At 54.7% G+C, this 17,376-nt stretch overlaps 1 protein-coding gene and 1 long non-coding RNA gene across 7 annotated transcripts in view; one reads left to right on the plus strand and one right to left on the minus strand.

Moving 5' to 3' along the window:
* Positions 1 to 17,376, minus strand: part of LOC142003971 (uncharacterized) — a 66,435-nt gene that overhangs the window by 17,886 nt on the left and 31,173 nt on the right. Inside the window, exon 5 of one of the 2 annotated variants that reach the window (XR_012642915.1) lies at positions 14,512 to 15,091. The exons of the other annotated variant lie outside the window; for it this stretch is intronic. This is a non-coding gene — a long non-coding RNA (uncharacterized LOC142003971). Of the gene's footprint in view, positions 1 to 14,511; positions 15,092 to 17,376 lie in introns of those variants that run through there. 2 annotated transcript variants of the gene reach the window in all.
* The window catches only part of LOC142003969 (uncharacterized), a 46,915-nt gene continuing 31,177 nt past the window's right edge, over positions 1,639 to 17,376 (plus strand). The window contains exon 1 of one of the 5 annotated variants that reach the window (XM_074981370.1): positions 1,639 to 1,686. In XM_074981370.1, coding sequence (XP_074837471.1) covers positions 1,684 to 1,686 — 3 coding nt within the window. In that variant the 5' untranslated portion in view covers positions 1,639 to 1,683. Of the gene's footprint in view, positions 1,687 to 8,513; positions 9,009 to 12,989; positions 13,097 to 13,338; positions 14,455 to 17,376 lie in introns of those variants that run through there. The other 4 variants (XM_074981373.1, XM_074981369.1, XM_074981371.1 and 1 more) reach the window with 4 other exon arrangements.

Here is a 17,376-nt window from a genome sequence, read left to right on the forward strand (position 1 = left end):
GTGCGCCCACTCTTTTTCTTTCGTTTCCCCCCCACCAGCACCCAGCCCTCCAAGGAGGCGGGCTGGGCAGTAGAGGAGGAGAGGCCAGGGGACAGGGCCGACGAGGAGGAAGAGAGGTAAGAAGGGGGCGGGGCGGCAAGGGGGAGGGACGACCCGCCCCGGGACAGGCCCTCTTCTGGTCCTGCCGCCGGCCCCGCCTCCCTCTCCTCCGCAGGCCCGGCTCTTGTGCCCACTCGGGCGCCAGCGCCTCCTTCTTCTTGCCCGGCACCATGCGGCCGGGCATCCTCCGATGCCCGAGCGGCAATGGATCCGTCCGGGACGAGAGGAGGAGGGTCGGTCCCAGGGCCTGTCGCGGTCGGGGCGCCACCGATCTCGTGGCTGACGCCCCCCAGGTCGGAGGAGGTCCCGGGCTCCCCTTTGTGCCGGGCCAGGGGGCAATCCCTCCAGACGTGCCCTGCCGCCCAGCACATAAAGCACCGGGCCTCCCCCAGAGTATAGAAGACCCGGTACTGGGCCCCTTGATAGGGCACCAGTATAGTCCCCTCCTGGGCCACCCCGCCCTGTGCTGCCGCCGGCGGCAGTTGGACCCGGGCCTGCCGGCGGAAGGAGAGCACATGCCGTAGGGCGGGGTCTTTACAGCCTAGGGGGAGGGGACTCAGGACCGTCAAAGGCCGGCCCAGGGCGGTGAGGAAGGGCAAAAGGGCGGAGTTGGGAAGGAAGGGTGGAACAGATGAAAAAACCACCCGCACGCCCAGGTCTTCCAGCGGCTCCAGGGGCACGTGCACGCCCCCAACTGCCAGGCCCCTCTCCACCGCCTCCTGGGCGGCGGCCTCCGAAGCCAGGAAGAAGACGATCTTCCCGAACATCCGGGAGGCCGCCACCACGGCTGTGGGCCCCACCACCCATGCCAACGCCCGCACATAGGTCTCCACGTGGGACGAGGCAGCCACCAGGAGGCAGCGGACCCCGTGCCTCCTGGTGAGCGCGGGGAAGGGGCCGCGACCGTTGGGGATGGTAGTCCCGGCAGAGGCGGAAGGAGTAGGGTGCGGGGCGGCGGCCGCCGCCTGGGCGTACGACCTGGGGCCGAGAGGTTGGGGCCCCCAGGAGTGGTGGAGGGAGCAGGGGGAAGGGAAGAAGGGGAGGCTGCACTAGGTGTTTGGGCAGCCTGGGGGAGAGTCCCCGCCACGGGAGGTTTGGCCTTCCGGGTGGGGCTCTTGCCCTTTCTTTTCCCCTGGCCCTTCCTGCCCTTTCTGGGGGGAGGGTTTGGGGCTGGGTCGCCAGGGGGCGCCGCGGCGGAGGCAGTAGGAGCCCCGGAGCCTGCGCCCGCACCCTCAGCCGACATGGTGGCAGAGTTCTGGGCAGCCCTGGACGAGTGGGCCGCCGTTTCAGGGATAGGAGGGGTGACAGTGGAGGGGAGAGGGAGGGAGGGGTCACCAGATGACCCTCCAGTGGGCGTGGGGGTCATATTGGTGCGTCTAAGAGGGAGAAAGTTTATTGGGGGTGGGGGCCTTTAAGAAAGAGCGGGGGAGGGGGAGGAGAGTGGAAGGGAAGGAAGGAGTGAGGCGTGGCTGCCCCTCCCCCACTGGCGGGGCTGAGGACCCAGTCAGATGAGGGAAGGGCAGGGCAAGGGGAGTGAGGTCAGGGAAAGGGAGACACAAAAAAGGCCACAACTCCCAGCACAAGATGGTAAGATGGCTCCTGTTTCTGCACTGGGATGTGGAGGGAATCAAAGTTTGTGTGTGTGGGTCGGGGGGGGGGCTCAGGCGCTTAAGTAAACAAAAAAGGGGGGGGAAGGGCGTGGGCACGTGGGGGGGCGAAGGAGGAGACACAGCCAACTTAGGGGGGATGGCGGGGTTAATGGGGGGAGGGGTGTGCCCACGTGTGCCTGAGGGGTGGGCCCGTAGCAGCTGCTGCAGAGCCTCGGGATGACAGGGGGAGAAGGAAGGGGCAGCTGATTGGAGGGGCCCAGGTGGAGGGGGCCCCAGCGGCAGCTGGGTGTGGGGGGGGCAGTAGGAGAGGGGGTGGCTGCAGGGGTGGGGCAGGGGCCACGCCCTAACACCCCACCCCTGGCTATGCAGCCCCCCCCCCCCCCGGAGCCCCAGTGGAGAGGGGCCCTGCCTAAACTCACCCCTCCCCAAGCCACTCCACAGGAGGCTATGTGGAGGGAGCCCTGTAATGGAGTGGGGGGAGTGCATGTGTGAGTCAGGCTGGATGTCTGAGGCAAGCAGCAGCTCCCAGTGGCTAAGGATGACCCTGGGGCTACAACTGGCAGGTGACACCTCTGCCTGAACAAGGAGCAGGGAGGAGCTGAGCTGGGTTTTTGAATCGGGGGCGGCAGTTAGAGGCTAGGAAAAGGGAGAGCTGGAAGGCAGCCAGCCTGAGGAGGGGGAAGCTACACCCCAGAGGGGCACCCCTCGGGGTCTTCTCCCCAGGACAGGTTGGAAGGACTGTCTCTGGCTGCTATGCTGTTGCTTCTGTGAGAAACTGGACATCTGTTGCCTAATAAACCTGCTGTTGTACCTGCTGAGTGAGAGTCTCTCCTGCCAGCGGACGGGGTGCAGTGCAGGGGGACCCCTGAACCCCATCACACTGGTGTCAGGAGTGGGATGCACTGCACCCACAGATGAGCTCCCAGCAGTGGCTGACTGAGCACCAGAGAAGGAAGGAGTCTCACAAGAGCCAGAGGGGGAACAGAGCCATTCCTGCAGCTGCTGCTGGTGAGTGGATACCCCGGGAGATAGCGGGGAGATGGATTATACCCGACTCCTGAAGGCAGAGCTAGCGGGGCTGTGCAGAGAGAGGGGCCTGACCATGGGGAAGGCGACCAAGGCCCAGCTGATTGCACAGCTGGAAGAGAATGACCGATCCGGGGGGGCAGAGCCTGTCCCGGCAGAAAGTGGCCGGTCAGCCTCAGGAAGCGTTTCGGATTCTCCGACAGGAGCAGGGGCTCGACGCCGTCAGACAGACGCGGTGCCCGCCAGGTCGCGCTCAGCTAGCGGTGGTCCATCGCGGGCAGAGTCCCCTGCCGCAGAGCTGCGACGGCTGGAACTCGAGGTGAAATTAAAGGAACTGGAGCACCAGGAACGGGAAAGAGAGCGTGAGCGTGAGCGCCAGGAACGGGAAAGAGAGCGTGAGCGTGAGCGCCAGGAACGGGAAAGAGAGCGTGAGCGTGAGCGCCAGGAACGGGAAAGAGAGCGTGAGCACGAGTGCCAGCTACAAGAGAGACAGCGTGAGGAGAGAGAGCGAGAGCGTGAGGAGAGAGAGCGAGAGCGGGAACATGAGCGAACCATGGCAGAGGCGAGACGCCAAGAGGCCCCAGCTGCGGTAAGCGGGGAGAGGGCCAGACGGCTCGGGGTGGCCAGTCACTTGGAGACGCGTGTGCTGGCCCAGTGTCAGGACCCAGGGGACATGGACGAGTTCCTTACCGCCTTTGAGCGAGCCTGTGAGTTGCATGAGGTTCCCCCAGATGAGTGGCTCCGGCACCTCACCCCGTTGCTGGGCCAGAAGGCCGCAGCGGTGCTCAGCCAGCTGGTGGGGCTGCAGCCTGGGGACTATGAACGGTTCAAACAGGCCCTGCTGCATAAGTTCGGGCTGACTCCGGAGATGTACAAAAAGAAGTTCCAGGAGGCGCAGAAGAGGCCAGAGGAAACCAATGTAGATACAACCGCCCGCCTGAAGCAATACTACCAGAAGTGGGCGTTCGGAATGGGAGTCCAGTCTGTAGAGGACCTGATCGAGCTGGCGGTCGTGGAGCGATTCTACGAGATGTGCGCACCTGACCTGAGGGTGTGGCTCGTGGACCGGAAGCCAGGGGACTCACATGGTGCAGGGAAACTGGCAGATGACTTCACAAACAGCCGGGCCAGGTTTGAAAGTGAGCCCCACAAAGAGAGGGAGTCTCGGAGAGAGAGGGAGTCCCGGAGGGAGAGGGAGTCCTGGAGAAACCGAGAATCTCAGAGAGACCGGTCCCTAACTGTACGACAGAGGGGACCACCTCTTGGGCAAGCCCAGGAAAGAGGGGCCAGCCACCCACCCCCCAGAGAGCCAAACAGAGCCCGGACAGAGCAGCCGGCCCGAGGGACACAACAAGACCCAGGCTGTTATCGCTGTGGGCGAAAGGGGCATAGAGCAGCCCAGTGCCCCAGGCTCCCAGACAGGTTGAGCAGGCCGGGGGGTCATGGAGTCGACTGGGTGGGGTCCCAGAAGCCAGAGGGGCTGGCGGCCAAGGCGGGTGGTGCTGACAATGGGCACTCGGATTGGGCCGAGTCCGCCCCACAGACCAGCTCCTCAGGGGGACCAAATGCTCAGAGGCCAGTTTACAGAGTGGGGGCGGCAATGCCTCTGTGGAGCAAGTGTCTCAAACACCTCGAGGTAGACGGGAAAAAGGTCACGGGGTTCTGGGACACAGGCACTGACGTGACGCTGGCCCGACCCGGGGTGGTGGCAGCGGGCTGCATGATACCCGATTCCCACCTGACGATAACAGGAATTGATGGGACCCCTTTCAAGGTGCCCATGGCGAGGGTGCACCTGAAATGGGGGAAGAAGGAAGGCCCCAAGGAAGTGGGCGTGCACAGCCATTTGCCGGAGGATGTACTGATGGGGGCTGACCTGGAGAACTGGCAAGGTGAACGCCCTTGTGCCCTGGTCCTGACCCGTAGCCAAAGAAAACGAGGGGTGCGCTCCCCAGATTCAGGGGTACAGGCCCAGCCAAAGTCACAGGAGCCACAGGGGCCAACCCTGAGAGAAAGGGGGCCCCCAAAAACCAGATCTCACAGGCCAGGGGTGCTGGAGCCAGGCAGGGATGGGGAAGTAGCATCCGCTCCTGCCCGAGCGGAAGAATTCCAGGCAGAGCAGCAGAGAGACCCCTCCTTGCAGAAGCTGAGGGAACTGGCCAGTCTCAGCCCAGCTCCACAGCTGGGGGAGGGCTGCAGGCAGAGATTCCTGTGGGCAAAGGGATTCCTGTACCGGGAATGGGCTCCCAGACGCAAAGCGGAGCCATGGAAGGTCCAGAGGCAACTGGTGGTTCCCCAAAAGTACCGGCGCAGGCTGCTGTACCTAGCCCATGATGTCCCACTCGCAGGACACCAGGGGATCCACCGCACCAGGAGAAGGTTGTTACAGAACTTTTTCTGGCCAGGGATCTTTGCAGCTGTCCGTCTGTATTGCCTGTCCTGCGATCCCTGCCAGAGGGTGGGGAAGAGCCGGGACAAGGAGAAAGCTGCCTTGAGGCCACTGCCCATCATAGAGGAGCCTTTCCAGAAAGTGGCTATAGACATAGTGGGTCCCTTCAGCAAGGCAACGCGTTCGGGGAAGAAATATATTTTGGTAGTGGTAGATTTTGCCACGCGATACCCAGAAGCAGTGGCCTTGACCTCTATCGACGCTGACACCGTGGCAGACGCACTGCTGTCCATTTTCAGCAGAGTGGGGTTCCCCAAGGAGGTCCTCACAGATCAGGGGTCCAACTTCATGTCGGCCCTACTGCAAAGCTTGTGGGACAAGTGTGGGGTCCGGCACACCTGGGCCACAGCCTACCACCCGCAGACCAATGGGCTGGTGGAGAGGTTCAATGGGACTCTGAAGCAGATGCTGAGAACCTTCATGAATCAATACCCCCATGACTGGGACAAGTACTTACCCCACCTGCTGTTTGCATACAGGGAGGTGTCCCAGGAATCCACGGGGTTCTCCCCGTTTGAGCTGCTGTACGGAAGGAGGGTACGGGGACCCTTGGACTTGCTCAGAGAAGAGTGGGAGGGGACGGACTCTCCTGAAGGGGAGTCAGTGGTACAGTATGTACTGACCTTCCAGGAAAAACTCACCGAGCTCATGGGCCTAGCCAGGGAGAACCTCTCCATGACCGTAACGCCAGGGCCCGAGCCTATACCACCAGGGATCAAGTGATGGTCCTTATACCTGTGCGGCGGAACAAGCTGCAAGCGGCCTGGGATGGGCCCTTCAAGGTTCTCAAACAGCTAAATGACGTGAATTATGTGGTGGAACTGTCGAACCGGGCCCACAGCCACCGGGTCTATCATGTGAACATGATGAAACCTTACTGGGACAGACAGAACTTGGTGCTGGCCGTGTGCAGACACTGGGAGGGGCAGGGGGATGATCCCTTGGTGGATTTACTCACAAGGACTGGAGCCGGCTCCTTGCTGGAGTCTATTCCCCTCTCAGACCAGCTGACCCCTGCCCAGCAGACGGAGATCAAGGAGGTGCTGCATTCGCATCAACAGCTGTTCTCGGACAGACCCGGATGCACTGACCTGGCTGTCCACCGAATAGAGACAGGCACCCACGCCCCTATCAAGTGTGTGCCATTCAGAGCCACAGGGAGGACGGCTCAGGACATAGAGCGGGAGGTTGAAGACATGCTGGCTCTGGGGGTGATCCAACCCTCGTCCAGCCCCTGGGCCTCTCCCGTGGTGTTAGTCCCTAAAAAAGATGGGTCTGTTCGGTTTTGTGTGGACTATCGTAAGCTTAACGCCATCACTGTCTCGGACGCCTACCCCATGCCCAGGCCTGATGACCTTTTAGACAAACTGGGGGGAGCCCGTTACCTCACCACCATAGACCTCACCAAGGGGTACTGGCAAGTGCCATTAGACCAAGATGCCCGGCTGAAGTCGGCTTTCATCACTCCTGTGGGGCTCTACGAGTTCCTGGTCCTGCCCTTCGGCCTCAAGGGGGCACCCGCTACCTTCCAGCGTCTGGTGGACCAGCTACTGAAAGGGATGGAGAGCTTTGCCCTGGCTTACATGGACGACATTTGCATCTTCAGCCAGACGTGGGAGGACCATGTGTCCCAACTCAAGCAGGTGCTGGACCGACTCCAGAAGGCCGGGCTGACTATCAAGGCAGGGAAGGGCAAGGTGGGAATGGCTGAGGTGGCCTACCTGGGCCACAAGGTGGGCAGCGGCTGCTTAAAGCCAGAGCCAGCTAAAGTGGAGGCTCTCAGAGATTGGCCAACACCCCAGACTAAGAAACAGGTCCAGGCCTTCATTGGGATGGCGGGGTACTACCGGAGGTTTGTGCCCCACTTTAGCTCCATCGCAGCCCCCCTCACGGAGCTGTGTAAAAAGGGAAAGCCTGACAAGGTGGTCTGGACAGAGCAGTGCCAAGAGGCCCTCTGCGCGCTGAAGGAGGCTCTGGTCAGGGCCCCAGTGCTGGCAAATCCAGACTTCAACAAGCCCTTCCTGGTGTTCACCGATGCCTCAGACGTGGGGCTGGTGGCAGTGCTAATGCAGGTGAATGACAAAGGGGAGAAACACCCCAGCGTGTACCTGAGTAAGAAGCTGCTGCCCCGGGAGCAGAACTACGCGGCCATAGAGAAGGAATGTCTGGCCATGGTGTGGGCGCTGGGGAAGCTGCAGCCGTACCTGTTTGGACGGCGTTTCACCGTGTACACCGATCACTCACCCCTGACCTGGCTGCATCACATGAAAGGGGCCAATGCCAAGCTCCTGCGGTGGAGTCTGCTCCTGCAGGACTACGACATGGAGGTGGTCCACGTCAAGGGGAACAACAACACCATAGCCGATGCCCTGTCACGCAGGAGGGCCCCGAACTTCCCCAGGTCACTGGCTAAGTGACCCCGCTCAGTTCGGTCTGGAAGGGGGGAGAGATGTAATGGAGTTGGGGGAGTGCATGTGTGAGTCAGGCTGGATGTCTGAGGCAAGCAGCAGCTCCCAGTGGCTAAGGATGACCCTGGGGCTACAACTGGCAGGTGACACCTCTGCCTGAACAAAGAGCATGGAGGAGCTGAGCTGGGTTTTTGAATTGGGGGTGGCAGTTAGAGGCTAGGAAAAGGGAGAGCTGGAAGGCAGCCAGCCTGAGGAGGGGGAAGCTACACCCCAGAGGGGCACCCCTCGGGGTCTTCTCCCCAGGACAGGTTGGAAGGACTGTCTCTGGCTGCTATGCTGTTGCTTCTGTGAGAAACTGGACATCTGTTGCCTAATAAACCTGCTGTTGTACCTGCTGAGTGAGAGTCTCTCCTGCCAGCAGACGGGGTGCAGTGCAGGGGGACCCCTGAACCCCATCACAAGCCCAACCGCCGCTTTGAGAGAGCCCCCTACCATCTCCAGGTGGTGAGGATGCAGCACCTGCTAGATGGAAGGTGGGCCCAAATGGGGGGCCAGCAGTTTCTCCCCCAAAAGATGGAAAAAGGGGGGGGCCCTGCTGTAGGGCAGGGGGCAAGAGTCCCCCACCCTCCACCCACCCAGCAGCTCCTAAAAGAACTGGGGGTGGCGGGGGGGAGAAAGATAGAGCCTGCCTGCCCGAGGCAGGAGGGAGGCTGACCCCAGAAGGGGGGGGCGGGGAAGGCAGCCCTGCGGGGGCTTCAGGCAGCCAAGGCCGGCCGGCCCTTGGTAGCTCGCCTTCCAGCCGTGGGAGTGGGGTCCCACGGCAGCAGCAGCCCTGCAGGAGCACCTGCAGCAGGCTTCCTGCTGACTCAGAGGCCGAGGAGGCTGCGCAGAGGCCCTGGTGGGCGGGTCCGGAGCCAGAATACCAGAGGCCCGCCCCTCAGAGGGCGGGGCCCAGGGCTAGAAGAGCCAAGGGCAGGGCTCAGGACCCATTAAAGCCGGGGCCTTCGGGCAGGGAGGCCGCGCCTGCACGAGCTCCCCGGCACCAAGGGCAGAGGGCCTGCCGCCGCCCGGCCAGGCCGGGGGAGCAAGCTCCCAACGGCTCCGAACAACCCCGGATCCAGATGCCCCAGGGGGACTACCCGGACTTCCCAGACCTGCCAGGACCTTCACGCCGGCAGAGACTCCCCGCCTTGGAAGAAGCCCCAGAAGCGGTCTGCCCCAGAGTCCTGGCGGATCCCTACAGCCCTTAGGCCCAGGATTGCTTCAAGTCGCCTGTGCTACCGCCGCCCAACTATCCCAATGACATTGATATGAGCGACTGGCTGGAGCCCCCGAAGGTGGACGACCTGGAGGAGACCGACCTAGAGGGACCCCCCCGACCAGATGGACTGGGACCTTCTGCCAGCGGAGGGAGAGGTAGGAAGTGGCCCGGGGAACGACGCACCCGAACCCATGGCAGTGTGTTGCGGCCTGGATCCCCACTGCCGTGGTCGTGTGTGAGCGACCCCAGGGCCCCGGGCCGGGTCGCAGTGGAGTGGGAGGACCTGTGACCCCCTACCCCCTCCTTGACAGGGCCAGCTTGCGCTGGGCCTGGGCTAACCCCTTGTGCTGTTGCCCCGCCCCAAACTGAGGGCTGGGCCTGTGCTCAAACCCTGTACTGCTGCCCCGCCCTGGACTGAGGGCTGGGCCAGAATTGTACTGCTATTGTGAACTGCTGCCCTGCCCTGGACTGAGGGCTGGGCCGGTACTGTATTGCTATTGAGAACTGCTGCCCCGCCCTAGACTGAGGGCCGGGGCCTGTATTGTCTTGTAACAGTGAACTGCTGACCACCCCGAACTGAGTGCGGGGCTGGTGTTCTAACCCCTTTTGGGTGCCGCCCGCCCTAGGCCAAGGGCTGGGCGTCTCCGGACTTCCTACAGACTCCATTAACCATGGATTAAACAGAGACTAGGAGTGGCTTGCATCTTATAAAGGCAGTTTCTCTGCTCTGGATGCTAATGTCTCTCTCCCCATTAGACTCTGACAAAGGCTCACATCCACCTGTCTGATCCGATTGTTTTTTCCTCTTTTGATAAGTACTGTTGATAGTGGACCATTTCTACCTTGCTGAAGAGACCTTGTCAGCTCTGGCCCTCCCTCTTACTGGGATCCCACTCTTTAAATACCCCTCTGAAACCACACCCCCAACTCATGCATCTGATGAAACAGGTCTTTGCCCATGAAAGCTTATGCTCCAAAATATCTGTTAGTCTGTTGCCTCCTTCTTAAGGTGGCACAGTGGCAGTTTGTGCCCAGTGTGCAACGCTGGCCCAATAACACACCGAGAGTGGAAGAAGAATCTTTATTTGGCATGCCAAGTAAGGCGCAGGGGGATCTCTCCTAAAAGCCTGCGCACCTTGCAACAAGAAGTGAGCAATACTTATACCTCTCTCCTCCTTTGTTCACCCCCCACCCCAACAAACCAGGGGAGAGTTTCTCATACTCCCTTTATCCATTCCTCCAGCTCAAACTGAATTCCTACTGCTCATATGACATTCCGCTCTGGTAATTCCCTATTAATCAGGAGGTAAAGTACCAATTAACAGAATGTAAGTTACAGGGAGGTAGAGTTATTCAGTCGTATAGAACATGAACAGGATTTCAGTAACAAAACAATGCTGAATTTCATGAGAAAATTAAGGAGGATTCACTAACAATGCTAAATACAATATTGAACCTCATGGGAACATCAGTAAGCATTCATTTACAAAACAATGTTTCTATGAGTACAGAATAGAACAACATTTCCCCCCTTTGAGAATACTCAAGATGTCCCATATTGAGTCTTCTCATATTCCTTACTTAAAACCTGATTCATGGGTAGCATTTCCATTTTCTTATCTTTTAATACTTAAACAATAATTTTAGTCCTAAGTTCTCTTCAGCTTCTGGGGTAACGGCTCACAGTCCACTCCTTTTCCTCAGCAGGTTCGACCTTTAGCTGAGTGAAATGGACCCACAGTTTGACCCCTTGTAGTTTAGCAGCAGTTTTAGTGGTCAATAAAACGAGGTGGGGTCCTTTTCACTTCTCTTGAAGGGGCTCCTTTTTCCACGTCCGAAGCAACACGCTGTTTCCTGGCTGAATGTCGTGAAGGGGTTGGTCCAACGGAATGGGCTGGTTGTCACGAACAAACCTGTGGATTGAAGACATAACAGACGACAGCGACAGCAAATATTTCTTTAGAAAACCCCTCCCCTATCCCCCATTCTATACCTGTACCAGGCACCCCATTCATTGGCCATGGTTGCCCATACAAGATTTCAAATGGGCTTAGTCCTAACCTCCCTTTGGGCAATATTCGGGTCCTCAAGAGGGCTAAGGGGAGGGCCTCTGGCCACTTAAGCTGAGCTTCCTGGCACAACTTTGACAAATGTCTTTTTAAAGTCTGATGTTCTCTTTCTACCACTCCACTGGCTTGCGGTCTATATGGAGTGTGGTATTTCCATGGGATCTTGAGTCCATCTGCTATTTTCTCCACACATTGAGCTGCGAAATGGGTTCCTCGGTCTGATTCAATCCATTCTGGTACTCCGAACCGGGGGACTATCTCCTTTAAGATTTTAGTGGTAACCGTGCTGGCCGTACAATATCTACACGGAAATGCCTCTATCCATCCTGTGAAACGGTCCACAAGTACCAGGAGGTACCGAAACCCACTGGCGCGAGGTAGTTCAGTAAAGTCAATTTGCCACACAAGTCCTGGTCCCGGGGCTGATGGTAGTGGGGAGGGTACCACGGGTCTTCCTGCTCGGGGATTATGTTTCTGACATACCATACAGTCTCTAACCACCCGTCTGGCTTCATTTCTTATTCCATCTCCTAGAAAGTACTTTTCTAATAATCGGACCAGGGCTTCCTGACCTGCATGCGTTCCTTGATGAAAACTCATAACCATTGGCCTTATCAAGGGTCCAGGAAGCAACACTTGTCCTTTTTCACTTACATACCATCCTTCTCGCAGGTTCAGCTGTAACTGCTCAGCCAACTGCTGTTCTTGGGCAGAGTATTCTGGCTTTTCATGGGGATCTGGGAGGGTGGGGGTCAGAGGCAAAAGAGCAATACCCTCTGTGTTCGCTACCCGTTTGGCCTCTCGGTCCGCCCGGGCATTACCTCTAGTTACATCCCCATCCCCCCCTTTGGTGAGCTAATATTCCAAGAGCCACTCTCTTCCTTTCATGCACATACAGCTGAAATGGTTTAGTAATATCTGGTAGACCTAGGGCTGGAGCTTCCATTAAACACAATTTTAAAGCTTCAAATGCATGTTGAGCCTCTTTTTTTAAAACAGAACAAGTCTCTGTTACTTTCTTTAACACACTCGTACAGAGGCTTAGCCAGTACCCCAAAATCAGGTATCCATAATCTGCAAAATCCTGCCATTCCCAAAAAGGCACACAGTTGTTTCCTATTGCTGGGCTCAGTGATTTGACAAATCGCTTTTTTTCGCTCCTGCCAAGTTCATGCCTTTTTCTTGCTTCCTCCCTGGCTTTTGTTACAACTTGGTTATGCTCCACTTCAGACAACAGGGTTCTCATTCGGACCTGACAGTCATTCCAATCAGGCTTGTGACTGGCTAAACACCCTTTGAAAATTGAAATAAAGCGGCTAGGATCCGTGGAAAACTCCCCGGCTTGGGGTTTAAAAGTTGCCAAATCGATCGGATTAAAGGACACATGGGAATACACCTGCATAGTAGTAGCCTGCCGATCCGCAGCTCCCAGTCTGTCAACCACTGTTTCAGTCACTAATAGATACAGTTCAACTGAGGGGGCTATCCCCAAATCATGGGAAACCCTTTCCCTTTATGGAGGGGGTGTGGGTGCAGAAGCCGAAGGGGGGTCCTGGTGACAGTTTACATTAGGCTTATTTACAGCTGGTTGCACTGTACATGGCAATCCACACATTTCCTGCAGGTCTTGTCTATTTCTAAGATATTGAAAACATTGGCCATACATATGTTCCTCCCCTTTACCCGTATGTTGTAAAAACAAAAGCAGCTGCAATATGGTGTTATAATTTAGGGATCCCTCTGGTGGCCACCGCTCTTGTCCCTCTAAGATATATTGTGGCCACTCTACTGTGCACAGTCTCCTTAATCTAGATTTCGTCATAGGGTCCCCCCCTATAATTTTCCAGTGCTTCAAAACACAACCCAAGGGAGTATTATCCTTGGGGCTACTTTGACCTAGTCCCATCCTTATTACAGCCTATCGCCCCAACCCTGTATTGGCCGTCCGGCGTCCCAGAAGTCCCTTTCACAAAAAGGGACTGGGCCTTACCTGTCCAAAGGTCTGGCTCTCGCCGCTCCACCCTCTGTTTCCTCTCTCTCTTCCACGTTGCTACGTTGCACCGTTGTGTCGTCCGTGGCAGGGGCTGCAGAATCCGGACGACGAGTTCCCCCGGTAAAGTTACCGGTGTGCGCGCTGGAAGTCCGATGCCATCTCCCGCCACCCCCGCCAAGAGGTGAGCCGGGCAAGGCTTTAATTTAGAGTGCCCACCCAGAGACGCCAAAACTGTTGCCTCCTTCTTAAGGTGGCACAGTGGCAGTTCGTGCCCGGTGTGCAACGCTGGCCCAATAACACACCGAGAGTGGAAGAAGAATCTTTATTTGGCATGCCAAGTAAGGCGCAGGGGGATCTCTCCTCAAAGCCTGCGCACCTTGCAACAAGTGAGCAATACTTATACCTCTCTCCTCCTTTGTTCACCCCCCACCCCAACAAACCAGGGGAGAGTTTCTCATACTCCCTTTATCCATTCCTCCAGCTCAAACTGAATTCCTACTGCTCATATGACATTCCGCTCTGGTAATTCCCTATTAATCAGGAGGTAAAGTACCAATAGATTATTAACAGAATGTAAGTTACAGGGAGGCAGAGTTATTCAGTTGTATAGAACATGAACAGGATTTCAGTAACAAAACAATGCTGAATTTCATGAGAAAATTAAGGAGGATTCACTAACAATGCTAAATACAATATTGAACCTCATGGGAACATCAGTAAGCATTCATTTACAAAACAATGTTTCTATGAGTACAGAATATAACAACATTTCCCCTGCCAACAAGTCTATAAGGTGCTACAAGACTTCTTGTTGTTCTCGAAGCTACAGACTAACACGGCTCCCTCTCTGATAATCGTTCTGATAGAACATAGCTCTCCCATTAAGAGCTTTTAATAGAAGGAGAGACCTGGAACTGGACTCTATTCAGTAAGGAGCCAGGGCAGAGAATTAAGCATTGGGTGCCACATTTGCAGAGACCTATATAGCCGAAGCAAATAAGCTGCTGTGTCCACTTTTTCCACTGAGAGCCTGCTGGAGCCAGAAAATCACCTGACATAAATTCTCTGAAAAATGCACCTCTGATTATAAGGACAATTATTCACTTCAGCTCACCTAACATTTAGCAGCTGCAGAGCAGCTAACTGGCATGTAACTCAGCTGCCTGTGTGATGGGACTAATGGTCAGGTATGCAGACAGAGGCTAGTGGAGACAGACCAGAGAAACTAACCAATGGAATTGGTGTTGTGTTTCTCTTCCTCTTCTAGTTTGTGAGGATTGCCTGACATTCTTCATAGACGAGTGTTCAGTTCATGGCCCCCCAGTCTTTATCAAGGACCCAATAGTAGAAACAGGACAGGAAAGGAGAGCAGCTCTCACTTTGCCCCCAGGGATGAGAATTGGTCTTTCGAGTATCCCACAGGCTGGGCTTGGAGTCTGGAATGAGGCAGACACCCTGCAAGTCGGAGTTCACTTTGGCCCATACGATGGAAGGATAACAGAGGAGGAGGAAGCAGCCCACAATGGCTATTCTTGGCTGGTAGGAATTGCCCATGATGTTTTTTTTTCCATTACAATACTGTGTCATGTTCAAATTCATCAAAGTTCAAAAGGAAGCAAAGGAAGTGCGCTTCTTGGCACTGAAATCTCTCTTTTATTAATTCATATTTTATTAATATAATCTCATATCCGCATTCTCCAAAGTGTCTGTTGGGAAGGTGGCATGAAAGGCATGTTGAGGGGCCTAGGAAGTGCATGTGTTAATATGCTTAGGCTTTCAACACACAGTAGGGAGTGCAAAACAAAAAGCAGTCAAGTAGCACTTTAAAGACTAGCAAAATAGTTTTAGGTGAGCTTTCGTGGGACAGACCCACTTCTTCAGACCATAGCCAGACCAGAACAGACTCAATATTTAAGACACAGAGAACCAAAAACAGTAAGCAAGGAGGACAAATCAGAAAAAGATTATCCAGGTGAGCAAATCAGAGAGTGGAGGGGTCTGGGGGAAGGTCAAGAATTAGACTGAGCCAAGTATGCAGACAAGCCCCTATAGTGACTCAGAAAGTTCCCATCATGATTAAACCATGTGTTAATGTGCCGAATTTGAATATAAAAGCCAGCTCGGCTGCTTCACTTTCCAGAACGGTGCGATAATTCCTCTTCAGTAACACACATACCTTTAGTGACAGAGAGGAAGCCGTGCTAGTCTATACACCATCAAAACAAAAAGCAGTCAAGTAGCACTTTAAAGACTAGCAAAATGGTTTATTAGGTGAGCTTTCGCGCGACAGACCCACTTCTTCAGACCATAGCCAGACCAGAACAGACTCAATATTTAAGGCACAGAGAACCAAAAACAGTAAGCAAGGAGGACAAATCAGAAAAAGATTATCCAGGTGAGCAAATCAGAGAGTGGAGGGGTCTGGGGGAAGGCCAAGAATTACACTGAGCCAAGTATGCAGACAAGCCCCTATAGTGACTCAGAAAGTTCCCATCATGATTAAACCATGTGTTAATGTGCCGAATTTGAATATAAAAGCCAGCTCGGCTGCTTCGCTTTCCAGAACGGTGCGATAATTCCTCTTCAGTAACACACATACCTTTAGTGACAGAGAGGAAGCCGTGCTAGTCTATACACTATCAAAACAAAAAGCAGTCAAGTAGCACTTTAAAGACTAGCAAAATGGTTTATTAGGTGAGCTTTCGCGCGACAGACCCACTTCTTCAGACCATAGCCAGACCAGAACAGACTCAATATTTAAGGCACAGAGAACCAAAAACAGTAAGCCAAGAGGACAAATCAGAAAAAGATAATCAAGGTGAGCAAATCAGAGAGTGGAGGGGTGGGGGGAAGGTCAAGAATTAGATTGAGCCAAGTATGCAGACAAGCCCCTATAGTGACTCAGAAAGTTCCCATCACAATTGTATGTATGATTGTCCAGATACATTTCCTGGACACTACAGTACTAATCAAGGATGGCCTGATCAGTACCACACTGTACTGAAAACCTACTGATCGCTATACTTGAGCTGATGGGAATAAGGGGACTTCGAAGTAGGCAGCGTCCTTTCGAAAAGGAGCCCCGTCTGGACGAGATGTGTGGCAGTGAGGCGCGTCAATTTCCTAGTGCCGCAGCTGCCCGCATGCTAATGAAGCACTGAATATGCATTTCAGTGCTTCATTAGTAAACTTCAAAATGGCCATTTGCATGGCCATTTTGAAGTTTGGGGCACGTGTAAACACAGCCTCTGTGTCTTAAATATTGAGTCTGTTCTGGTTTGGCTATGGTCTGAAGAAGTGAGTCTGTCCCACAAAAGCTCATCTAATAAACTATTTTACTAGTCTTTAAAGTACTACTTGACTGCTTTTTGTTTTGGTAGTGGATAGACTAGCACAGCTTCCTCTCTGTTATTAGTAGGGAGCGCAGTTGGTTTAATTTTCCTGCTGGTGGTAGTGGGCTCAGCTTTCAGAGTATGGTGGGAGACACTGTTTGAAGACCCAGGTTCTGCTCTGTGTTACACCATGCAGTCTCCTTGAGTTCATTCCATTGGTCACTGTAAACGCTGTTTGGCCCTGTCTCTTCTGTGTTTACACCCATCCCTCCTTAAACAAATACTTTATTTATGAGTATTCACTTAAACAAGGGACACAGATGTAAGGAATGTGCTAGCAGGAACTCAATGTTGCTGAAGGCTGGGAGGAACGTGTCTCCCAGAGATTATTTGCATGAGAATACAAAGGTGTGCATATGTGATACCTTGTAAACAAAGCCTGATGGGTAGCAAGGAAGCAATGAGCTTTGTTCATTGTAAACACGTTGTAAAATCACAGTTTATGCTAACACTCAGTATAAGAATTGTGAAACCTCACCAATGCTTGAAGTTGTTGTGGGGGATAGGGCAGTCATCATAACTACATAAGATGTGGATGGCACAGGGCTCCCCTGTTCTAAATCACTGTAAGGTAGGAAAGGAAGCTACTCTGTAATTTCAGTTCTTAGTAGCTTTGGTTGACATGTTGTTGTTTCAGCTCTTAATGGTTGCGTCTACACTAGCCCCAAACTTTGAAATGGTCATGTAAATGGCCATTTTGAAGCTTACTAATAAGGGGCTGAGCCATATATTCAGTGCCTCATTAGCAGGTAGGTAGCTGTGGCACTTTGAAATTGATGGGGCTTATTCAGATGGGGCTCCTTTTTGAAAGAACCCCATCTACTTTGAAGTCCCCTTATTCTTATGAGCAGATGGGAATAAGGGGACTTCAAAGTAGGCAGGGTCCTTTCAAAAAGGAGCCCCATCTGGACAAGCCCTGTGGTGGCAAGCCATGTCAATTTCAAAAGTGCTGTGGCTGCTTGCATGCTAATGAGGTGCTGAATATGTATTTCAGCACTTCATTGGTAAACTTCAAAATAGCTATTTGTATGGCCATTTCAAAGTTTTTTGGCTAGTGTAGACATAGCCA

This window comes from Carettochelys insculpta, chromosome 30, assembly GCF_033958435.1.
Source record: "Carettochelys insculpta isolate YL-2023 chromosome 30, ASM3395843v1, whole genome shotgun sequence".
Lineage (NCBI taxonomy): Eukaryota > Metazoa > Chordata > Testudines > Carettochelyidae > Carettochelys > Carettochelys insculpta.